The sequence below is a fragment of the Antrostomus carolinensis genome, unplaced genomic scaffold (genome assembly GCF_000700745.2).
Source record: "Antrostomus carolinensis isolate BGI_N321 unplaced genomic scaffold, ASM70074v2 scaffold23181, whole genome shotgun sequence".
Lineage (NCBI taxonomy): Eukaryota > Metazoa > Chordata > Aves > Caprimulgiformes > Caprimulgidae > Antrostomus > Antrostomus carolinensis.
The window spans coordinates 31,226-57,660 of NW_010292334.1; the positions used below are offsets into that span (position 1 = coordinate 31,226).

Below are 26,435 nucleotides of genomic sequence, written 5' to 3' on the forward strand. Positions count from 1 at the left end.
GAATTCCTGGGATTTTTCTAGGGCTGTTAAGTTTAGAATTGCAAACGAACATAATTTTCTGCTAAAAGATCAGGTCATAAAACCGTGCTTTACTTGTACTTAATGAAATTTTCTTACTGGTTCAAATCACAGCCAGAAAATCAATTAAACCAATTAAAACTAACACTTAGTGAAACTTAACAGCATTGCTTTGAACTTGTAAATTAAGACAGTCCAGGGTGCAGAATACACAGCCTGGTGAAAATCTCAATTGGGTCACTAACACAGTGTCACTGAAAGCACTTGTTCGGGAGGGAAAAAACCACCCCAAAAAAACCCAACCTCCTCTCCCCACCAACCATGCTTTGCATATTTACATGTAGTTAAATGCATTTCCTAATTTGAGAATACTGTAGTCCAGTCATTTTTAATCTAGTCTAATGGCTTGTTAGTGCAAATCCCTACTTGGCTGCCATGCAAAGAATTTCCTACTCTACAAAAAAATGACATACAGAATGTTGTCAGATTTATTAAGTGTGTCATGAATGGAAATGGAAGGAATCAATGATCATGCTCTATTATTTTAAAGTCAATTGTATTAGTCCTGAATTCTCACTATGTACTACTGGTTAAATGTTGATATTGTTGGGTAATGAAGAGGGGCATGTGATATGTGCATGAAGTACCTTATATCCAAGCCAGTAAGCCCAAATAACAGCAATAGCATGTTTATTTCTAGCCTCCTCCTTCAGTCGTCTCAGTTCCCTTCGCGCCTGTGATGCATTTGAAAATGGGATATAGAAAAGCTTAGGAAAGAAAAGGTTACTGCAAGTTCCCAATGGTGCAAGAAAGAAAGAAAGAAACCATTCACTACAAACAGCAAATATTAAAAGCGTGTCCCAGCTTCCCAGATTGCACCAGCTAAAACATGTTAGCAGCAAAGAGAAACATAAAAATCAGTAGTTTAGGCCACTGAAAATATTCCCAGACAAGTTTATCCTAAAGGGCCTTCTTCATTCTACGCACAGATAACTATGTGCACAATTTGTTGCCATTTTCTTACCTGGGTACCACGCCAATAAGCGGCAATTATTGTGGCAGCCTCGTTACAACGCTTCTGATGCTTAAGTTCCCGAAGAAGCTTCCGAGCCTGTAAACAATTGAAAACATTATTTCATTCAAATAAATAAGTATAATTTTTTAATGCATTTAAAGTAAGACAATGCAACCTGTAAGTCTAGGCAAAACCAAAACACAATGCCTCTGAACCTCCAAGTGAATGAACTATTAAGTGCTATGCCGCCTAACATTTGCTGTTCCAGGGAGGATTCTGTGCACAAGGGAGAGCTTGGCACTGGCACTTCAGGTGATCTTAGTTCGATGTTTAGTTTTCTCCCAGATTTGCTGTATCACCTCAGATATCTATATGCTTGTCTGTACAATGGCAACAATACTTTTCCTCCACACAGTATATGTCTTATCCATTTAGACTGCAATAAAGAATAAATCACAAGTAAATTGCTTGGCTTTAGGTCACACTTAAGGCTGCTGTCCTACCAAGCTTTTACCCACCGCACTGCTATGGCAAAAGAGCGTGTTCTCCAATGACAAAGAGAAAACCATAACTCAAAATGAGATGATGCTTTTACCCAGTTTTCTCCAAATAACACTCATGGGAAAAGACAGCACATCAACAGTTAGACTGAAAGGATATTATTAACTCTTTTAAACAAAATAATAAAGGCAAAGTAAAAATCAAGAAAAATGGTAAAATCAAATTACACTAGCTTATTGCTGGCAAACTTCAAAACCTTCTGGGCAGAAGGCTGTTTACATCTATAGCTAGTAACTGCAGCCCCTTCTTTCCCTGTCTGACAGGAAGGGAACTGACTCCAGAATTAAAGGCAGTTCTCTCTTCCCTAAATAGAGGAGAAACATTTGGTGGGGTGGAGAAAGGTTAATATGAAAACAGAGGAGCCCAGGGACATTTTTTCTGAAGCTGGACAGCAGTAGTTGCTTTAAGCATTGTGGCTGCTTTCACATGAGCCGTTAACCTCATTTTTACCTCTTATGACAGTAGCACTCCTTAAGTTTCTATTATGGCTGCGTGGTCATACATTCACAAAGTAAAAACCTCTCAGAGAAGAAGCAAAGTTGCAGAAAACTGAGGCAGAGGACAAGCAAACAGTGATAAAGTACTTGGCTCAACACAAGTTGAGTGCAGCACACTTTCCCCAATCCACTTAACACGCAGAGAACTGAAGACTTAACCCAAGTGCATATTGCCCAGGTGACCCAAACTCTTTCTTTTATGCCTGCATTCAATTTTGTTCATGCTTTGAGACTCCTGTTAACCTGAGACTCCTGTAAAATAACCACCAACCGCAACTGATTTCTTCCAAATCAGTCCATTGTTACAGTTTTCATGGGCCCAGCACCAGACCATCCTGCTCTGGAGCTGCCAGGCTGCCTGGTTAGCATGTACCTAGGTTCGTTCTGAACACCAGACTCACTGATTCACACTCCAGCCCAGGTAAAGAGGGCATCCCTTCAAATTCTGTGGCAGAAGACACCTCAAGGATAAGCCAGTAGTTTAGTGGGGTCCCAGCCTTCTACCTGCATTGTTTGTAGGGATTTGGAGCCGAGGCTACAAGCGGATATCCCAAACTCACCTCTTCTATGGCATACACGAGTGTTTAACAACAGCTATGGCACAGTCACAGCTCAATGGACAGAAGGCATGAAAGTCAGGAGGCTCAGGGCACTTGAAATGTTCCTTATGACCTGTTCCTTACCTTACCATGCAGATGTAGCCACAGTAACAGGAAACTCACCTTCCATCCTCTGATGTAAGACTGCACTATAATAGCCGAACTCTTTATCTTCTGATACTTTTTTTGTTGCTGTATTGGAAATAAATGTGATGCTCAGAACAGAATATTGTAACTGTAGAATATTGTCTAATAAAACTTTTATTGTTAACATTTGAAAATATGATTAAGGATAAGATTATGCACTAAATGTAAAAAGTGAAAAAATCTTGACCAAGCAGACCAGAGTGTAGATCCTGTGTTCAACTCGAGGGGAAACAAAGCACAGCAACAATGCTGCATGGACAATGTCACACTGTTTACAGAAACACTAAGTTCATGGTCAGCAGCACAAAAGTGACATGGATTAAATACTAACAGCAACAGCTTTATTTGTCTTTTCCACTAACAGAGTGGCATACCAACCATCACAAATGCTCAGGTTTGTTGGCTAAGCTTTTTACCATCTTTTCACAAGACCTGTGCTGTTCCTGTTACCCGCAGTCCTTTTATAATACCAAATGCTAATGATAACTTAGGAATAGGAAAAAAAACCCATGGATTCCTGAATGACATGCTGGAGTATTATCCCAGTATGCCAGATTGAACAATAAACTTCCTGGAGGGCTGAGCATTTTCCTTCTAAAAATCTAATTTCTCCAGTAGATCAGTACTAAGTGAACAACAGTTGTAGACTCCGCAACAAGGCTTTTAGACTTCACAGAGAAGGGCCACCAGGATGATCCGAGGGCTGGAGCACCTCTCCTACGAGGACAGGCTGAGAGAGTTGGGGCTGTTCAGCCTGGAAAAGAGAAGGCTCCGGGGAGATCTTATAGCGGCCTTCCAGTACCTGAAGGGGGCCTACAAGAAAGCTGGTGAAGGACTTTTCATAAGGGCAATTAATGACAAAACAAGGGGAAATGGGTTTAAGCTGAAAGAGGGGAGGTTTAGATTGGATATTAAGAAGAAGTTTTTCACTGTGAGGGTGGTCAGACACTGGAACAGGTTGCCCAAGGAAGCTGTGGATGCCCCCTCCCTGGAAGTGTTTCAGGCCAGGCTGGATGAGGCTTTGAGCAACCTGGTTTTGTGGAAGGTGTCCCTGCTGATGGCATGGGGGGTTGGAACTAGATGATCTTTAAGGTCCCTTCCAATCCTAACCATTCTATGATTCTATGTCACGGGCATGTTCACGCCATGACTGATGTCTGTCATGCCTTGTGAGGAACAAACAGGCAGCTATCGGCAGATCCTTTAGCCAAGCCTCCAACACAAGTCATTGTGAAAAAGCTTTGTTCATGGAAGGGATACATATTCTTTATGAAACCTTCCAAATCACAGTGCTTAACAGTCATGTTGGGTTAGGAGAATGGTGCCCTCCATTTATGTGAAGAGGCTCAGGAAATATCTCTGTCATCACCTGTATGTAATTTTGAGGGTCTTGCTATGACTTGATCCTGCATTCAAGGACAATTGCTGCCATGTCTCACCAGTGAACCAATAAAGGTCTAGAGTTAAGAAATCAACAATGACGTGAACTTGTCACGTATTTGTTTTCATTTCTTTACGTTAAAAGTGGTGCCAATCTAGCTGTGGTAACTCCATTTTTAATTCATTAAGATTGCACAAGATCATAATGAAGCCATATGGGCACAATACAACTCTATAATAACGCTGTTTGTAGAAATGGTGCATTCAATCACAGAAATTCAGAGAGAAGAGTTTTTACAGTGAAAAAGCATTCGTTCATACTTTTCCCAAATTATCTATACTTCTCTCTAATTAGCAAAGATAACTGAACCAGACACTAATGGCTTTCAAGATGATAAACAGCAGTGCTCATCAACTGAAAAACAGTGATTGTCAATTCTGCAACTTGCCGTTTAAAATGCTTTCCTTCCATATCATACATTTTATCAAGCTTCCTGATATGCACACAATAACAAACGCAGCTCAGATGTTTAGGAAATGTTTTAAAACTTAAAAATAATAAATCTTTTTTTATCATATAAGTCAATGTTATTTACCAACTGATGAAAAGACATGAAAAGAGTCATTTAACAGTTCTGTTCAGTTCATGACACAGAACACCCAGTCTACAAACAGATTTGAAACTGTTTTATCAATAGCAACTACTGAACTACGAGTCTTATGAGCTATAATTAAAATAAATCCCTGGGATCCTCCCAAGCAGCATTCTTGAGCCTCAAATGCAAAGGTTCCAAATAAGGCAAAAATACAAAAAGCCTTAGGAATGACTGAATTCCACAGAACTGCACATGTATATTACCAAACATTTTTTACACATTAACTGTATGTTTTGAGAGCACTCTTAGTGCCAGTTAGCACAGCATTGTAGCTGAATGAAAAAGACTCTTCCCAGCTGGGCCACAAAATCCTGCTCACCCAGAGCTAAAAGGCTCTGGTGAGATTTTTTAATTATTTAAGCGCAAACAAAATACTTAATAGTGGTCTCTAGAAACTAAATTTTATTCACATTTTCAGTACTTAAATACTAACATAAAATTGAATTCTTTCAACACTTCTCCATACATATAAAGGAAAAATATCATATGAGGGTCATATGAAATATCATATCAAGGTTATACGAAAAAACATCTTAAACAATAAAAAGAACCCCCCATTTAGTAAGGATATTATCTTACTGCATATCTCCGGTACCAAGAAGCAATCACAATCTGGCTTTTTTTCATTAACAAGAAGCGTGTGCGGCACTTCCAACCTCTATAAATCTTCTCAATTAGAGTAGCCAAGTCCTCCAACCGCTGCTTTCTCAGATCTTCTAGCTTGAAGAGCTGGATGTAGGGTTTTTTTAGGGTTTTGACATTGGAAGAAAAACAGTAGGGGAGAAAAGACAAAAAAAACCCATAAGCACATCAATTGTAGGAGAAATTTCTTTTTTATTCAAGTCCCCCTTCCAACATCTTTTGGTTTATTCATCTCCAGAGCTATAGGCAGATATATCAACAAGGTTTGTTGCAGGTATGTTGCCACAAGTCAGTGCATGAGAGTTACAATAAATTCAGGCTGACAGCTACTGTAGAGTCTTGATTCACACCAATTTTAATGGGTCTAACATTAAAAAGTGCCTTTTAAAATGTTATATTCCACAGCAGTATATCAAAGCACCCTATCTAGAAAAACCTGCAGTAACCATCTAGTGAATTATGCAGTTCATAATGGGCTATCCTCATGAAAGATGGCCTGATTTTGCAGGGAAAGACATTTTTCACTTACCGTTCTTGGGTTGCGAATGAATATCTTTGATCTACCAAATGAAAATTCTTCTTCAGGGATTTCCAATTCATTAAACAGTACCTCTACTCCAGCCCTAATAAGAAGTAAATGAGCTTAACAAACATGACCTCCAGCTGTAAGACTTCTTAGTTTACATATTCACAGATTCATTTATGGAAAGTATATGAAAGCATATTTTCAATTCTTAAATAGTGCTTGACATAAGAAGACTGAAAACATAACTCATTTACTTACTGGTTATTTAGCTAAAGGCAAGAATAATCACTGTAAAGATTCAGAATAATTTGGTGAAAAAGAGCCATTTTTATTTAATATCATCAGCAATGGCCTATTTTTTCCTCTTACATCTATAATGATTTTACTTTTAAAAAAATAAAAATAAAAAAAGGAAGGGCACTCATACTAATGTCAAAATGTGAAACAAAACTGACACGTTTGAGAAACACTAATGGTCCATACTGCACCAACTGCATTTTATAAATGTCAACAAAAAAGAAAAGAAAGGAATCACACAGAACTTTGTGAGGATTAAACAATGCTATTGTTATCAATACTGCACTTTCAACGTTATCTTGATAACCTAAAAATTTAAATTGTAGCTAAAGATTAATTTATTATGAAAGAAATTGATATCATGCTATTGATGGTCACATGTAAAAAGAATTAAGAGAAGCCCATTTGCATACACAAGTCATAATCTGTAAAAATATATGTGAACACTATGCAATTTAAAATTACATGTTTAATACAACTGATTTGCAAGACGTATTATCTCACAGTTGTTCACAAATCATTATATAAATTTTTTCTTGAAAGGACAGAGGAAGATTGTGTAACTGTCTTCAAAGAAATGGGTGTTTCTATACTTTGTAAGCTGGTTATTAAAGTGTCCTTCTGATCATTCCAGACCTCCTTGTCATTTTGATTCCACTCCAGTCTCTCTCCCCCTCCCTCTCCCCTGCTCTCTTTCAGGCCCAAATCAGTAAAGGCTGCAATACATTCTAAAAACAACATGCCCTCCTTGCTCACATACAATATCTTTTCCATTAGTAGATTAGTTCAATGCTAAAATCATCTCCTTTGACAAGGAACTGTAATTGTTAGCCCACTGAAAAGTACAGGTTTCCCAGTGAATGAACTCATCCAAAATCTGGAACAAGCTGCTAATGAAGAAAATATAAGTAAAGCACTTGAGCCATGTTGGCTTAGTTGTTAATTTACTTTTAAAATACTTGAAAGTTCATTGAATTAAAAAAAAAAAAAAATCAGAACACGTGGAAGATAGTAATTGCAATTATTGGAACAGGACAGGTAAGACTACTCATGTTTTCCTACCTGGCTGGCCCTCTCCAGTGGGGCCATGTCTGCTTACACAGCATTTTGTACCTTTCCAGGCAAGGCTCGTACGCCTGCCTGAACGCATAACCTGCCCTTCTGACTCGGACATTCTCCAGGAGACCAAGGTAGCGGACCTGGTGGCACACCAGGGCATCATTGAAAACGTGTGCAGCCTTTTTGTCATTGGGTTTGATGCACCTGGAGAGGGAAACAAACAGGGACACTTGTTTGCAACATTGTATGTGTCAACAACTATTATTGTGAGCTTAGAGCACAGATTTCAACAGTTTATCCTTGGATACCAAGATTTTTTGTTTTGTTTTGGTGTGGTTTTTTTAACTTCACCAAATGTAAATTCACCGAAGCTTTGTCACAGGGTAATTTACCTAATGTAGTTTGGATTTTTTGTCTGAAGATTTTTCATCAGGGTAGCAACCGAAGCCTTGAACTGTGAACCTGCCGTTGGTGGTCTCTTTAGATTGATCTTAGCGGGGTTACCTTCTGGGAACAACGCTTTGATAAGAGAGTGACTGGCCTTCCACATGGCCTGGGAGAGGTCACGGTATAGAAGATCATTATTTTTGTCAACAAATCCTTCCACCTGGTACATAACCTGAACAATACAGAAGAGTCTCATCAGAGCATGTTCTGAACTATAACATAGGCCAGTTCAAAACAGAACCAAGAAATTGATTTCTCCTTCTTTCTCACAATCCAAAACAAACAAAAGACATTTCAACTTTCCTTTTAAATTTGACATTTGGAAGACTTTTTGTTGGATAAGATTTCTCTGAACACACTTCCCGAGAAAGACGCATTTTTCTCACACTGCTAACAGTTCTTGTGCTGACCAATTCTGGTTTCTGAAATGGAAAAAACTCTTCTTCTATGAGAACTCTGATACACCATTGTTTGCCAGTACTCCAAAGCAATCGTTTTTTGGCTGACAAAAGGTCTTCTCCCTCTCTTTTGGATCACAACAGCAAAAATACCCTTTTCCTTCAAAGTACTAACGCTTACATTATTTGCCTAACTAAAACAAGATATGAAATATCTCTTGATACCTCTTGATATCGCAGCAGCAAGCAGCTATCTGTGCAGTCTGCAGGGGACTGTTATTTTAAAGGACTTTTACTGGGAAAACAGTCCAACAACAAGAAGCACGAATGCAAAGCTCTGGCCTGCAGCTGGAGACCCAGGAGGCATCCAGAAGAACTTCGTGTAGATCTTAGATTGCTACGGGCTTTTTTTTATTTTTGAGGGTAGGGAATTTAGTTTGATTAATTGTGACAAGTCATCCGGCTGGTAATATGGATTCTTCAGCTTCATGATTTCTCAGTTCTGTGTAGATATGTACTATGTACACAGAATACTGAATAAAACGAATACTGACATAGCCACCTTTTACACAACAGCAAGTGACTGGGAACTCAGGCAGTGTTTTCCTTTGGAGGACACATTTTTGTTTGATAGGTATGGTAAATGCCACTACTGAAAAAACATGTTCATATGAACTTGCTTATATTTCATAAAAGGATAATCAGACTTTTGTTGTCCAGTGACTAGATCAAAATGTTCTCAGCTGAGGATGGAAAAACAACATTCCTCCCAAAATAGGAGGAGTTCACTGACTGCTCTACTGGGTAAGTGAATGCCAGTAAAAATTGAAGACCCTCACTGTCTAAAACACAGTCCGTTTGCAGTCCTTCTCAAAACACTGGGGTATTTCCAATTCACTTTGAATTTGGACACCCGAAGTATCATCTACGTATTAATTCCTGATAGATTCTATGAAATTACAAAATATTCTTAGCAAATACATAAAGTTAACAATGGCTGCCTCAAAGGTGGAAAGCATGACATTTCCAGCACTATTTTGAATGAGCAAATTATTGAGCTATTCAAAACTGTAAGGTTGAGAAAATATTAAAAAATAGGGAAATACTAAACAGTCCTAGCAAAAACATTTTCCAAATATTTATTATTCTGTGAAACTAACAGTTCAGCAGATTCAAACAAAAATTATAGTTTCAACTCCTAAGCCTACTTTTATTTTTTCTTAGAAATAAGTTGTCTTCTTTTTACAAACTTAATTATTTTTATTTTCATTAATAAACAGTCACACTGAATTATACATCAAAAATAATCAGACTTGTATTTATTCATACTGCTTATGTTGTAAGAAGCAAATATATTTGCATGCCCTCTGTATAGCTTTCTCTTCCATCTGTTTAAACACACAGGCTGTCAAAATAAACTCAGCTCCTTCAACTGTACAAAAACTCCACTTTCTCATCAACATGACTAGCTCAGTGACAAAGAACATGTTTTTCAAAATATCTTCCCTTCAGATGTGTGTGATTTTTTGTCATTCTAAACAACATTTTTTCTTCCAGAGACCTAGCACTACCAAAGCACATGGGACTTCTTTCTCCTTTGCTGAAAGGAGTACTGCTTTTGATATCAAGTCGAGCAGCATGATCTCTGAAAACCTTTCAGAGCCCAAATCATGGCTCTTGGGCTTAAGATAGAAGTGATTAAGACAGGTCTTGATTTTTTGATCAACTATTGACTCAAGCAATTCTCCTCCATTACTGTAACATAATTTAATGGACAAAGAGCCTCCCCCAATGTTCCAAACGTAGGCTTCACATGGGTACAACACCCTCCAAACACCGCGTACTCCCGGTAAGGTACCTTGCCAGCGTAATGCTGAATCCTGAAGCAGCTATGAGGCAAGGAGGTGTCATTGAGGAACCGGGAGCACTTGCTCATCCTGCTCTCAAAATGCTGGTGAGTGGCACAGACTTGGTTCAGTTTTTCCAAAAAGGTGTCATCGGTAACAGTTCCTGGTCTCAGGCATTCTTCATCTAGCATGGCCAGGATTCCAGTTTGGTTCTGAAGTTTCAGTACAAAAGTGTTAGTGTTTGTTTCCATCACATTTCCATCAAGGTATAAAAAGGAGACCGCTCCCTCCTGTTTGAATTCTACTACCCAGAAAAATGATCTTCAAGCCATCTCTTTTCCTCATCCCCATTCCCAACAGTTTTTTAGTATCTGCGTTTTTGAAAGACTGCTTCTGAGATCTGAATCTTGAACTTCATGTTGGAATTTCATGTCATTTACTCAGACTGTAGAAACTCCAACTTAACTGAAAGTAGCCCGTTTATGGGTAAAACCAGTGTACATTTTATGTTAATTGCTAAAAACTGCTCTTTTCTGATTGTTACAGAATTTTATCTTTCTTGCTGTGCTAAGTCTATAGGAAGTCCTCTTATTAGACACAAATACTTTCTGAACCTAAAGCATTCAGTAACAATTCATTGAGTTTTCTAGTTTCCATATAAAAAAAAAATATTATTTATAATGCAGCAGGTGATATCTGCTATTGAAAACAGTACTAATGTAAACATTTAAGTGTTGTTTGGTGTTGTTTTTAGTTGGCGGGTTGGGTTTTTTTGCACAGCTGCTACTGAACATTTCTAATAAACTAAAATACAGTGTTATATTTATTTTATTTTTTTTTTTGTAAAAAGAAACTTTTACCATACAGAATAAGCTGGTTAATACAATGAATGGCTTGTTTTATAAAATCAAAGTACATGAGGATATGTACAAACTTTAAGGTTAAATTCAATCCATGCATTACAACTTTATTTAGAGAGATTCTTGAATATAACTTACATTTTCTATTAGGTCACAAATGATGGCATTGTTGAAATACTCAATATGAGTCCATTCAATCCCCTATTAGAAAAAAAAATAAAATAGTATGACCAGGAAAACAATCAAGGGAGCTTTTCCTCTAGGCAATTTAAGTTATATTCCAGTTAATTAAGATACTGTTTTCAAATTTAATTCTTTATGCTTACCAACATTTTATTTATTAAGAAAGAAACACAATCATCTACTACTAACATTATCCGTGCAAAATGAGTGTCCCTGAGTGGCTGCCAAACCCGCTCTCCATTCCTTTCCCCCACCCGTGTCAGCTTCCCATGCACTCCCTGGCACCCGGCCAGCCTCCTCCCACCACCGCTCTGCCCACGCTCCCACTGGTTATACGGAAATAAGCCCATTTCACTGCGAGCATCCAAGATCATTTCTAATCTCTTAGTTGGCTTTTTATTTTTTTAAATCAAAACAATTTTTTTTTTAACTCAATGCAACTACCATGCAGTCCTACACAAGCATGGTCCATGCCAGGCCTCTGGTCAAAAAGCAACTCCATTCCCTACAGAGAGGTTCCAGTATACATGCCTGTGTATCTTCATTACAAGGACAATGGAAAGAGGAGGGGACAAGGAAAGATCCATCAAGTATTACCTCTCGGATGTATTCCTCCTGCTCTTCTTTGAGGGTCAGTTCAATGAAGATCTGCTGCAACTTCTCATTACAGTAGTTGATAATGAATTGCTCAAAGCTGTTGTCCTGTCAGATAAAACATGTTTGCATTTGCTGTTGTGTAAACACCCTGGAACTGAGCTGGAGTAAGTTACTGCAGCAGCTGCAAGTCAACAAGCCGCTTTAGTAACTACTCCTTCCAGCTTTACGATGTGATGGTTTGAGTAACATTTGATTGAGAATGAGATTAGTTTGGAGATTTTAGACAAAATCTTTCCCTGAGGCTTTCGCCTTTGGGAGGGACAAAACCGTAGGTTTATATTCATGATGCCTCTATATTAATTCCTTGGGACAAATCATAAGGAGGCCTGTGGTGTCAGGCAATAACCAACAAAAGTTTTGCCTACACTAATCTGTCCCCATGTGTAAAACAGCCTCTGACAGGTTCTCATAATTAAAATTATGAAGGAGCATCAGCTCTTTTCCAACCAGGATCACCCAGTAGCCAGTAAAGTACCCTATTTCACTACAGACCAAGGCCCAAGTTATCCGGGTTGCAGTGGAGCCTAGGTTAAGAGATTATTGACTGCAGAGGGCAACCCACTGCCTCCCTGCCAGTGAACTGCTCATGTAATTGCCTCCTGAAATGATGGGAATGAAAAGAACTTTATCAATCAAAAAACCTTTAAAAAGCTAACTCTTATACAACTGGGTTAGGGAGCAAAAATATGTGTGACTCTTTGCAGCAGGGATGGCCACTGCAAGCCCCTAAATACTGCAGATAAAGCCCTTGCACTCAAGTCAACTGAAGTTTTACTGCTAACATCACTATGGCCAAGACTGCAGCATAAAAGCTGTGGTTCACCACTTCATCACCATTAGCTTAAATGAGTGCAGTTTGGACGCCAGGTGCCCATTTTGAGGATCTGTTTAAGATGCTCATTTCAAAGAAAAAGAGAACAGCAGCTTCATTTTTTTTTTCTAGTGCTTGAAAGAGTCACTAATACTGTAAGAATTCCATACATGTATCTGCAGAAATAACTGCCATCAAGAGTAATTTTCAGTATCTGCTGCTGGTCTTCTTGGCTTTGTGGTTGTGCGGTTCCTTCCCCCCAGCTCTTATTTTTTTCCTTTCTTAATCACTGGTCAGCAATAACACTTTGGTTATTTAGGAAGTCTGAAAACTTACAGAATAAACCACTATGCCTTTTTACACTATCAGATAAGTCTGCTACACAATACCTGTGAAGCTCAAGTTATGGTGACAGAATTTTTATGACTAAGGCAACTGCAATCATTTAAATGCTTAAATTAAGGACCTGGTTGCTAAATGAGATTAAGAACACACAAGCAGATTAGAAAATATTGAGGTAGCACAAATTATTTTTATCATTTTAGTTACAGGTGAAGCAAAATCATAGCTGATCACCAAACTTTCTCAGCCACACCAAACTTTGCCCCTCATACCAACTGCAATTATCAATCAGAGATTGCAAAACTTGCATAGCTCTAGATGAGAAAGTTAAAATTTGGCATGCACCAAAATCAGCACTGCAAACAAGTCATACTTACTGCATTCTGTTGCAAAAAGAAATTACATAAACTGCAGTCAGTACTTATACTACTTCCATAACAACACAATATCTATTAGCATTTACTTTGCACATCAAGTCTTTTTATCAGATTCACAGAATCACAGAATTGTTTTAGTTGGAAAAGACCTTTAAAATCATTGAGTCCCACCATTATGTATTACTTCTTTGTACATGAGTGTATCTTTAGGTACTACCCAAATTTTATCAAATAAACCAAGGAATTGAGGCACATTAGAGTCTAACAGAACAGTATTCTTGCATTGTCATGTCTCTAAATGACCATGTATCCTTTGTCTCAAAAAGCCACATATATAACCTTCAGTAGACAAATCTCAGTAAAGGGAGAGGAGAACAGGGAAGGGGAGAGAGAGTACTGGAGGAAGAATGAGTAAAAGTTTATGACACATTCAGATAAGGCAATCACTTTAGATATATTGAGTTTGAAGCAAAAGGACCCCAACTGACACATCACCTTGGCAAAGAGGAAGGGTAAAATACACTCCGTATCCTCCTGCCAGGCAAGTGCCACCCAACACAGAAAGACTGTTTCTCCGAAAGATCATGTTATTCCAGTTACAAGGACTGGAGGACCTTTCACTCACATATACAGTCCTTGTCTTCAAAAGACGATGGAAACTGAACTTCAAACCCAGCTAAACCATCTAACTAAAATGTCATCAACAATACATTAAAGTAATTGCTAGATGTTTTCCTGATTTGCCATGTATCTGTAATATTTATGGTTTGCCAAAGAAAGGCAAACCAAAATACAGTTCTTCACAAATCACTCGCTTTAAGCTATGAAATTCTATTTGATGTTGCCAAGCCACTGAAAATTGCTATTCCAGGAAAAAAGTCATTGAAGAGCAGTAGCGATTTTGGTCTTTATGTACGATACAGAGCAAAAGGCTAACAGTTAATTACAGCAAAGAAAATGAGGAAATATGTTTGGAATCACTGAAATTCTCAAAACACTTAACTCTGAACAGACCAGGAGACATTTCGTAAACTAAATACACTTCAGAAAGAGGCATTTCCTACAGGTTTTAAGAAACACTAGGGAAAAAACTATTAGTGTGCTTATCCCTGGACATATCTGAATAAGGCAACAGAGATTCTGTGAATTTATTCTCTCTTATTGCATATCTATAATTTTTTATTGTGCAGAGGCCTCACAAATGAATTATCCCCCAATATTTTAATGAAGGTTCCTAGAAAATAATATGATAAAACTAGAAGGGATCTAAAAGATTTCTGAGGTTTTTTCTTTTTCCAGAAGACAATAGAGGATGGTTAATAACAGTGACAGCACATCACTAATTCAGGAGAAACAGTCTGGGAGGATCCAGCCATCAAGAAACTGTACTCGCTCCTTATGGTGGCATTTAGCGCCAGAAAGGGTTTTGACAAACACAGAAGCAGCACAGTCAGACCCAAAATTTCAGGCAGAGTTAGTAAATGCAAATATTCTTAGGAAATTTTAGAAAAAAAAATAATATTTAAGCCCAGCACATATCAAGTGCTGAAGAGTGTCACCTTCTCTGCCAGGCTGTAATTCTGCTACTTTAATGTTGAGAGCACCACTTCAATCCCTGCATTTTTATAGTAGCATTTCAAACTATCCCTTTGAAATCACTGTGGAATACAAAATGTAACCTTTGGGGAAGGAAAAACCACTCAGTCTCTCAAATTAAATTAAAGGTGCTGGGAAATAGAATGTCACTTGTGATAGGCTTAAAGTCATGTCAAAATTATAGACACAGATCAAGCAACCACCCTCAGCTTATTCTCTCAATATTTTATCAGGTGCAGCAATAAATTTAGACAAGTAGAAAAATTCACTTACAAAAATTCAAAGCTTATTTCACCATGTTTTTCACCTCACAAATAACGGTGTCTTGCTTATACCATTTTATTCTTTATCAGTCTTCGGACTACTGGGCATCAGGGTTGCACTTCATGAATACCAAGTTTTTGAACTCTAAAAAAATCTGCTCCACGCAAAAATATAGTGCTTAAACAAAATAAGCAGATCATGATGTTGTACTCACACAGGTTGTTGGAGTCAACCATGAAAAGAAAAAAGCTCTAGTTTTGAACCACTGCTATTACATGAATTACACACAGGTGTTTTAAAAAAAATCTATGGAAAATATTTTTTGTTCCTTAATATTTTACCTAATTTCTTCTTTGGAAGATTCCAGTCATGCGTATCATGGAATTATCTGAAAAAACATATATAGAATCATAGAATCATTTAGGTTGGAAAAGACCTTTAAGATCATTGAGTCCAACTGTAAACCTAACATTGTCAAGTCCACCACTAAACCCTGTCCCTAAATGCCACATCTACACATCTCTTAAATACCTCAAGGGCTGGTGACTCAACCACTTCCCCAGGCAGCCTATTCCACTGCCTGATAACCCTTTCAGTAACAATCTAAACCTCCTTTGGCACAACTTTGAGGCCATTCACTCTCATCCTATCACTTGCTACTTGGGAGAAGAGACAGAGACCCACCTCACTACAACCTCCTTTCAGGTAGTCCTAAACAGCAAGGTCTCCCCTCAGCCTCCTTTTCTCCACACTAAACATCCTCAGTTCCCTCAGCCACTCCTCACAGGACTTGTGCTCTAGACCCTTCACCAGTTTCGTTACTCTTCTTTGGACGTACAGGTGTTCCTGACCTTATACATTGTTACAGCAGTAAAATACCAGCAGCAAGCAGACAAAAAAACCCCCCACATTTCTTGCATTAGATTTACAAACACAAATTATCTAAAATGGGCCATTTTCCTAGGAAATCCAGCTACCTTCTAACCTTCTCTCCCCACAGAGAATTCAAATTTACCTTTGAGTACTCAGTTTCTCCAGTGATTTTCACAGACACTGAGGCAACTAAAATAGCTATTTAAAACTGAAAACTGGGTACTTTTCCATACTAGTAGGTAGGAATAAATTCTGATCTTCCACCCACCTATGTCACCTGCCTAATAAAGTCGAGGTGTTCCATCTCCTTGTGTCCTTTCCACTTCACTGTTTTCCCCAATTTAAACAGATTTTGTTCATCCAAATCTACAATCTCAGCTATGTCATCAGTATCCTCCTTCTTAATCTTTCATTACACTAGTTCTTGTTGAGAGCCAACTAAAAAATCTACATATTGCTCAGTCTACAACCACAATGACAAAAAGTTGTTCAGCAACACTTTTTCAAATACCTTCTATGAACACAAACAACTAAAAAATACATGAGACGTATTTAATGGAAAAGTACCATTTAAAACAAAACCTAAACATTTCAAGTCCTGAGACTGACGAAATCAACAGAACCAATGCCATTAAAATTAACTTTTTTATCAACATGGAGGGGAAAAAAGAGACTAACGGTTTTGTTCTAACACATACAGCCCCACAAAGCAACTTTTTTCAACATCAACGCAGCCCTGGCCATCAGAAGTCTCTGACCTTGTCCTAGCAGGTGATCACAGGTAGTTCCATCAGGCCCCTAGATTACTACTGAGGCTCCCAGAGAAAAAGCCAGATGGCAAAAGTAACGATGATAAAAGACCAACTTGCTCACTTCACTGAGATGAATGGTGGAATGAATGGTGAAACCAACCAGCAAATTTCATTTATATCCTACTGTGGTGTCTGGGGATAGGGATTTTTATGTATGACCACAGAAGCATCGGAGTTTATGAGATGAAATTAAAAATATAAATGCTAGAAAATTAAAATCAGCAAAATGGGGAAAATGCATATAAAGAAAATTTTAAAATACACTATTTTTATCATAGAACGCAATGAGCTACATGTGACTGAGTTACAACAATTTTTTGCAAAGTTAGTGAAGATATGTTATCAATATTTATCCTTTACTTTTCTGTTTACATATACAAACATTTGAGTAATCAAACTTACTCAAAAAATATCTAATGTAAACTATAATAAGCTCTGTTCTTCTGCATAAATATCTCTATAGTCAAAGAACCAGAGAAGTGTATCTATTAACTACAAATACTCTATGTATAGCACGTACAAGTCCGACTGAGAGCCCCTCTCTGTAAAGCTCCCCTCTTTCAAAACACTTGCCAGTAGATGTAGTTGATCAATTATAGATTAAAAACTCAGTTCTTCTCTTTCACACTAGACTGGGTTTTGCCCTGTGCAATCAGATTGAATACAGGATGGGGTACACGCATTTCGACACTGCCACTTGCCAGTATATGATATGCTGGTTGCCATCAGAAAAGGGTTGAACAATTTTGAAAAGGAAACCTGTTGCAAGGTAGAATGCCTAGAAAAGGTGGCTGGAAATTATGCTCTGAAGATTAAGGCAACTACCAGGACAAGATATCCATGCCTGAGTTAGAGCCAAAGTCAAGACATAAATGAAGAAGAGGTTCCCAGAGCCTAAAAAGATGAAGATAACAAAAGATCCTGATAAGCCATTTTCTCCATATGCTTTTTTTTCCTCTTATAATTTGTCTTTCTAGTAAATAACTAGACCTTTCTCCAGTCAAATCATCCTTGGGTGGCTGGGTGGGGAAGTCTCTGGCTCAGCAGCAATCTCTCAGAGGTCAGCATGCTCTGTAACTGTAATTTCCTTCATGTAATGAACAGGCTAGAAAAAGGCAAAGCAACTATTCAGCAACTGGACCAAGGTGTTGTATAAGTTTATGTGAAAGCAGAAATACCTCCCCAATTTTTTCATGCCTTAAACATCTCAGAAAGCTATTTTCAATGTTTAATCCTTCCTTATTTGGTTACCCCCATCTAGAAACAGATAATTACCACAACTATGAACACGTTAATATCACGAAACTGCATTCTTCGTATGTCTAACAGATTCCCTCAACAAAGACATTAGCATTTGATCAATGTCTATATGACAGTTTACATATGCATGTACATGCAATATGACCAAGCTTCTTTCCATCACCATAAAGGGCTTCTACACACAGGAAACAAGCCAGTTGCTATAAATAAACAGAAGCACTATCAAAGTGCATCACAGACTGTGAGAAATGGACCTGGGTGGCTTGTTTTGCTCTTTCATTGGTGGTATTTTTACTTACTGCTGGGTTTTAAGCAGAATGTGATGGACGCCATCACATCTTTGCATGTTCTTGCGTAACTGAAGCAAAAGGAGTTGGTCAGATGCTATCCCAAAGACAAGGCATTCACATCACCTCAGGTCAACCCTCGGCAGACATCCGAGAGCTAAATAGGAACAGTCGCTCTCCTTCTGCAGCCTTTACTTTTGCAGCTATATCCCCAACACATCCCCTCTTCTTGTCAGGCTCAACAAACTGCTCTGCCAAAGGACTGAGCAGCAAGCATTTGTATTCAGACTGTCTTTGCAAGGCCTGGCAAATTTCAAGAAGAAGCCTTGTCTGGCAGCCTTAACTTGCATAAAACTGCACTCCAAATTACTAGCTTCATTGTATGGACTAGCTACATAGTGGTGTCTGAAAATTCAGAATAAAGCCTTTAAGCTAGCTAGCACAGACAGACATTTTTATCTCTGAAGGCTAGGCAGGATAAAATATTGACACTTGCTGTGTGACACATTTTTACATGCCCTAGCCCTCAATGACACAGGGAATGTACACGACAGAAAAGTAAATGACTAACCAAACAGAATGAGTCTTCTTCTCATCTCTGTTGAAATCTGACAGGTCCTCAATCATCGGCCTTCTACAGCCTTAATTTCTTTTCCATAAATCCCACCCCTTCCACAACCCTACCCCAACATTTTGCAGAGATGCAGAAACCACTCCTGCCCAAAAATAGAGAATCAAACATGGAATCAAACAGGACCAGCCTTAAACCTATCCCAGGAAGTCTGCAATTGAGCTGGTTCTGAAATTCCCAGTACCACCAACCATCATCCCTGCCCCACCTCAAATCACAGTTTAGACTGCAGACCGACTATGCATGTAGCCACTCAAAAATGTAGATAAACATACTTGGAGCAATCAGTGTCAGACTTCAATCCATTGCTCAAGCTCCAGCAGCATTACACAACCAACCTGGTCCTGCAGACTGCACACTAATCCTAGTCTCTAAATCCCTGCCCATAGACAATCCTCACAGAGACACCCAAAATTTCAGCATTTCGCTTTCAAAACATTCAGTCCCAGCACACAGCTTACCACAAAGGGCACAGCAGGATTCAAAAATAAACACAGCTTTACAGCACCTATTTTGTGGATTGTTTAGTCGAGCTTGCTGCTGACATCTGCCAAACCCACAGAGGCTGAGGATTATCAATAGATTTAAATTCCCTAATCTGAATTTTTGGACAGCCAAGTCTTTAAATCTGCTTTCTTTGACAGCTTTTGGGTTTGTCTGAAAAACGAGTTTTGTGCTTGATAAAATTACTAGTGGAAACCAAATCCCAAAGAGTATATGCCAGCATTATCAATAGTCCAGTATCTTTCCTCTGTTAAGCTTCAAGAAACCTCCAGTTACTTTGTAAGTTAACTTAAGCTTATATTATAGGAAATTGTAGAAGTTACAGTGGACAGTAAACACAGTAATCTTTTAAAAGTAGATGAAAAAAACTCATTTATATAAGTTTCAATTTGGATATAATAGAACAAGACTGCTATTGTCATCAGAAGGTGAAGTGCAGGATTTGTCTGAACGGTAAATCTGGATTTCTTTACTCTTCTTACAGCAGGAACTGTGAGATGATCTAAGGCATCATATTAAACAGGAATAAGGCCTAAGGAATATTGTCTGCTCTGCCCATTATGAAACCAAACAAAAACCTCAAAAATCTGTACCAAACTAATGTTTTGCAGTGGAAGCAGACTATTCTATAATGTATTCCAGTAACTTCTAAGTGAGAATCTCAGGACAAAAGAGGTAAACTAGAATATCATTAGTTTATTCTTTCAGTGATCCTGAGGGGTAAATGTAATACTAAAGGAGGGGAGGAAAAAAAAAAAAAAAAATCACTCTTCAGCAAACATGTATCTTGCTACTTATTTCAATGGTATTAAGCTTCATGTGTAAATATTTAGCATGTATGTACAAAATTCCTACTACACTTCCTATGTTTTTCATATGTTCTGTCTCCAAGGTACACAAACACTTTAGGTCAAAGAACACACACTAATGATAAACATATCTGCTTCCTGAGTAGAAGCATGATTGAAGTAGGCCCTTTCACCTTCAGCATATCAAATAGCTTACAAGTTGAAAATGCACAGGTACACAGATAAAGAAGTCTTTCAAATACATTTTTGTCAAAAGCGTTCTTTGTAGAGATCATGTTAGTTCTAACCTTCAAGGACAGACATGAAAATCAAAATGAGACTTAAGAATTAGGTTCAAAAGGGAACAGCACTTTTTTTGTTAGAGGTTTTCAGTGATTTATAATTAGATGGATATTGTTACTGCCATTAGCTACACCTCAGCTAGTATTTTGAATGTTTAGCTATCGTGTTTACAAATGTACCATACAAAGCAAACCACTCCAAATTCTATTATACTTTTTATGCTATTAATCTTAAGACATTATTGATTTTACCTTGAGTTATGGTATTGCTCAGTGTTAAAATTTCATTCGTTTATTGACTGGATTATAAAATTAACCTGCCTGGAAACACAGGGATGGCTAAGTGGGCAGTACTGGAAATACATTTGATTCAGGATTTTCTAATGGATTGTTTTTCTATCATTTGTCCTCTGAATTACAGTACTGCCACACAGTCTCAGTACCACTAATGTACTAGGAATATCTAGAAACCTAAACCAATCAAGTTTCTTTTTCAAACGTCTTTACATTAAAATATGTTATAGTACAAACCATGTATGTTTCTGGCATACTACCTGAATCTCATTTTGAATGTTCAGAAATAAGTCCATTGATACTCCATTAATTATTCAGAAATAATTCCATTATTTCTGGAATGCTGAACCAAGCTGCTTGGCTACTGCTCTCAACACAGTTCTTAACTCATGAGAGGAAGAGTTCCATCTTATATAATTGTCCTGGTGAATTTGATCCTCAAGTCACAAGGCAAACCTTTACCATCTTTTCCAACAGAATCAATATTCATCATTCAAAGGAGTGAACAGTAACTACTCATATTATTTTAAAGCTTTTGAGTTTGTATGAATCAGAAAAGCTATATTGTAACTCAATACGTGAAAAGAGCCTTGTTTTTTCATTTTTCTTCTGCAAAACTGTATCTCCTGTACTCAACGACTTACTTAAGACCTTCTAAGATGTTGAACTCCTACAAAAAAAGAAAATTACATGGGAGAAACAACCTTGTTTCTACAACACCATCCCACAAACACAATTACTCAGTTGGCTTGTGTGCTAGGTTCTATCTCCCACTTCACCCTACATGTTTGCCTTTAATCAAACATAAAAGAAATAGCTACTGAAAACAAGAGTCCTGCTCAAAGATGCCAGCAGTACCATTCCAGTGTCCAGCTTTCTAAATGTATGCCAAGGATCAGCTCCAAAAAGATCTGGGACAGAAATCTCCATTCAGCCACCTGACCACTTGCAATATATTTTCATAAATATGCTCTCATGTTTAATGCAAACAATACAACCTAGCTTAGTAAACCCTTGAAGCAAGTATCAGCTTTGTTTTTCCTCTTCATAGAGGTGTTTTGATTTGCACATACTTTGATGTTATGCTTCTGAAATAAAGCGTACACCACCTTTCCATATATAATTACGCTTGTCTGGATTATTCCCATCTTCTACACAGTTTAAACACGCTCCCTGGGCTTTCAAGAAGGATGTAGGGAAGTGGGTAAGGATTGTAAGTTTTGTACTGATTTTTCTCCCCAATTGAGTTTCTAGTTTAAACACTGTATTTCCAACCGAGATCTATAAATCTCTTAAAACAAACTGTCAGAATAAGATTTATGAAAACTCCGTCTCTGTGGTGTTCTCTAACCCAATTAAAAATTCCACATTGATTGTTTTTGTTTCAGAATACCACCAGTCTAAAAATACTATCATAAACAAACAGCAGTGAGCCACAGATCATTAGCTAGGAATCAGTACAGAATATTTACCTAAGTGAACTGAGATGAAATGGAATATAATTCCTTGTTTAATTTTGACAGGAAAAAAAAGTATATTTTTGTTGTGTTTTTTAAAGGATACAGAGCTTGTTCAAAGGCATCTACAAAATGCCTTAGGGCAGAAGTGACACTACCAGTTTCTCTTATGCTCAGAATGTATGTCACAACAAAATGTATTTAGTTTACCCATCATAAATATTTATTTACTTATGGTGTAAAAACACAAGTTAGGCTTTCATAAATTTTTGTTTCATTTGCCAGACATGCTAAGACAACTCTCTTTGGTTTATTTTTCTAGTGATTTCTCTTTTCTCAGGAATGACACATGTAATTCAAATTACATGTATTGGGATTACACAATTCATGAACTACTCTAATGAGCTTTAATAATGGCTCTCACGTTAAATGTTGAGCATTATAAAGTTCTTACCTCAAAAATTTCGAAGCCATAGATGTCCAGCACCCCCATTACCTTCTTTCTCACTTTTGTTTGTGCCTTTAAAAACAAATAAACAAACAAAAAGCCATTGAGTCAGTCATCTGTACATTTCATACTTGGGAATCAAGAAATCTAATGTATCTCATAAGTAGGCTGTTAAATTCTGTAAACTAAAGTGTGGTTTCCCAAAATACACTTAAAATTACTATTTCCATAAGCTTAAAAAGAGGACAGCAATTTGTTGAGCTGTGATACAGTTATTCACCTGCACCATGCGTAACATGAACAACCATGAAAAATGAAATTGGCAAAAACAGTTTTACTGTCCACTTTAATTTACAGAATTTCTATAGTTTGTTTTTGTTTTGTTTTGTTTTTTTTAAACAGGCACAAAACAACAGTACCTTAATGCTTTCATTGATTCGGGTAACAAGCCAAGAAAACAGTCGACTGTACAAATTCTTTGCCAGAGCATCACGGGCGTAATAAGCCTAAACAGAAGAACGAAGAAAAATGTTACAAATGTTGGGCTAATCCCAAAGTTTTACGTCACTGCTGTATTTTAAAGGTGCTACGGACAGAGAGGGAATGGCTTGTGCAGTGCACTGGAGCTGGACCAGGGGTGCCAGGACACTCTGGCAGTACCATGGCTGGCTGGTGCACCCCTCCGCCCTCCGGGCTGCTGACCGGCTGGAACAGCGGCCACAATCAGGGCACTCTGGCTCCCTTCCTGCTCATCCCGATATCCTCTAAGGACTCACATTCCCCCCTCCTAATCCCCTTCCCCTAAGCAAAGGGACCCGAGCAGCTGCGGTTAGGGAAACGACATCCCTGCTAGACTGAGCTGATGACACACATCCCACTGGCTCTGCAGCACTACAGAAAGATGAACTGGCAGTAATTTTTTTCATCAGCCTGGGGCAGGCAACTCACATCAAATTACACCAGTTGCTCTAAATGAAAACAGTCTGCCACAACACTTTCAACATGTGTTTTGTGCAGACCTGTTTCATTTTTTCATTCTCTGCATCATTTTCCTATCCCTCACCTTTTTGAGCAAATTCAGACACCAAAACAAGACACCCAGTGTATTTGAGCACTTAGAAACTGCTGAAGAAAAAAAACCACACTTATGCTAGTGGTATGTTTTATTCAGTGCAGCCTATTGTAGTTTTTATTTGGGCAGTTACGTTTGGGTTTAGCCAGGTAGAATAAATTGCCATTTAAAACAATTATTTCCTTTAAAATCATGAGCTCTTTTTACCTGAGCCACATTCAGTGTTGTTGAAACCTTCTCTTGCTTGGCTTCAACTGTCCGGAAGCTGAAAGCTCTTTCCAATACGGATTGGTCTATACCCGTCAACTCACAGATTTCCTTGAGTTCTAGCATGAAAAAGGACAGTGAAAATATAATTAATTATTTTGTATCTTTCCTTTTTCTTCCCCAAAACTATTGGCTTTTAAGTAGTTCAGTGTTTTCCCAAAACAGGTTTTCTTCAACAGAGGTGTCCCCCATCCAAAGTCTCTCTCAGCTACCCTGCCAAGCAAAGTTTTTAAAAATATGCAAAGCATGAGGAAACAGAGTTAGTTTGAAAGTGCTATTTGGTTATTTTTGTGAATAAATCTTTCTTCCATTTATCACAAACTACTTTTCGTTATAAAGAACTGTCAAATGAAAATGAGTAAACTTTCAAAATATATAAACTGCAAAAACATGACCAAATGAATCTGATATTACAGACAGAAATACCCTACTACAAAAGAATTAAAAGCCTCCAGTACAGAATAACCAAGCAGTTACAGGAATGCATAGCACCATTTATCATTTCAGAAGAAAGTGTTAATGAAGTGGGAAAAAAAGAAAATAATAATTTTTGGAATTTCAAACAGAGCAACTGAAATTGCACAGAATTCAACCCATATATGTCTGTAGATGAATTTTAGAAACAATCTGATTTAATTAATCTGTAAAGATATTGTACATTTACAGAAACAACAAAATTAATAATGACTTCACATCACTAATCTCATCTTACCATTTTTATCTTTGATTTTACTTTCATCTAAGCCATTCACACGAGATTCAGGCTTAAATTCAATATTTCCCAGTTTCAGAACGGCTGCCACCACTTCAAAAATAGACTGTGTTTCATGATCCATAAAACCAACAATTTGCATTGCATTCTGTAAAGGGGACAAACAAAATTATGAGATAAAAGAACCTACATTTAAACAGATCATCCTTGCAAAATTCAGCATTTATTTGTATTAGCATAAATTAGAAATGTTTTATGAATACTTTTGCTACAAAAAGAACATAATATAATTGCTACACCTAGATAAGTAAGTTTTTTAATATAAAAGACAGGTTACAGAAGCATGGGCTGGCATGTCAGTCAGGTCCACTTCTAGGATTCATTCAGTTTATGGGTTTCTAAAACGCAGTACTTTTTTTTCTTTTTTAGCCACTTAATTTAGTTTATAACCCAACCCAATTTTTCACAGTCAAATGAACAGGTACTGCTGTCTTCTCAGTCCACTTTGTTGCTCTAAAAGCCAGTAACTTTTAGAATCTAAATTTGCATACACTGGGCAACAGGGTCCTGTATTCTTCTCGTCCCTGAGTACAAGCAAGCAAAAACATCATGGTAAGTCATCTTGAGAACCATCCCAGCCCTGTTTTCTTTTGACTTGGTCAGCATCACCTGGTTCATGAAGCTCAGAACTGATCAAGGGGTCTGGGCTTCAACCCCGGTCCCCCTTTTTTTTTCTTTTTCTTTTTTGTATTCCCACTAGAATACTCCAGAAAGTTGGTTCTTTGTATTTTCCAGCTGTAGCTAAGCTCCCCTGTGCAAACATGCTATATTCTTGCATGAAGAGTGCGTGGCACTTTGCAAATGACTCAGAAAAGATGTCCCTCCCAGCATGAGTAGCCAGATCAAGGGCATAAGAAATCTGCATTAGTGTTGAGCCCTTTTGCCATTTACACCCAACCCCTGTCACTCCTTACCCTGACTGTTCTGAAGTTTGCAGCATCGTCCACTCCATTCACTTTGGCAGAATCAAGGCCCAGGTAGTTGTACCTGCTGAAGTCCCGCTCCAGTTTGAGTTTACCTAATAAACCAAATAAAAATATCATTAGCAACTGCATCCTTGTTCGTAGCTCTTTTATCCCTGCATCAATGTTGTCCAGGACTGCTGTTATTAATAGGATTAAGTTTTCTTTAAGTGTTTTTCAATTACAGGCCTTCTGAAAAAGAACAGGTTTTCTTCTTTGTTTATAATACATTGCAAAGCCAACTCTGACTCAGATATCTGGATAATACCAAACCATACATTTACTTCAGGTATTATTATTGCCACTACCACTAATAATTTGAAGAATTAATCAACATCATTTCCCATGAAAAAAGATGTACATGGAACAGCACATTACATATAAAGACGACTCATATCTGAAAATGGCACAAGGACAACACTTACAGAGGAAGTCTTCCGAGGCACCAGACAGTATCTGATAGAAAATGTGAAAGTTTCTTTCACCTCTTGGCTGCTTAACAACACGAGACTTCTCCAGCAGATCTA

At 37.8% G+C, this 26,435-nt stretch overlaps 1 protein-coding gene across 1 annotated transcript in view; it reads right to left on the minus strand.

The window, feature by feature from the left end:
• Nucleotides 1-26,435, minus strand: part of MYO1B (myosin IB) — a gene marked incomplete at its 5' end in the record, with an annotated part of 57,432 nt that overhangs the window by 16,102 nt on the left and 14,895 nt on the right. Inside the window, 16 exons of the mRNA XM_010176931.2 lie at nt 666-752; nt 1,043-1,129; nt 2,814-2,882; nt 5,453-5,602; nt 6,045-6,138; nt 7,401-7,601; nt 7,790-8,016; nt 10,101-10,301; nt 11,088-11,150; nt 11,730-11,834; nt 22,842-22,907; nt 23,255-23,341; nt 24,115-24,233; nt 24,887-25,034; nt 25,861-25,964; nt 26,334-26,432. Of these exons, the coding sequence (XP_010175233.1) occupies nt 666-752; nt 1,043-1,129; nt 2,814-2,882; nt 5,453-5,602; nt 6,045-6,138; nt 7,401-7,601; nt 7,790-8,016; nt 10,101-10,301; nt 11,088-11,150; nt 11,730-11,834; nt 22,842-22,907; nt 23,255-23,341; nt 24,115-24,233; nt 24,887-25,034; nt 25,861-25,964; nt 26,334-26,432 (1,907 nt within the window). The remainder of the gene's footprint in view (nt 1-665; nt 753-1,042; nt 1,130-2,813; nt 2,883-5,452; nt 5,603-6,044; nt 6,139-7,400; nt 7,602-7,789; nt 8,017-10,100; nt 10,302-11,087; nt 11,151-11,729; nt 11,835-22,841; nt 22,908-23,254; nt 23,342-24,114; nt 24,234-24,886; nt 25,035-25,860; nt 25,965-26,333; nt 26,433-26,435) is intronic.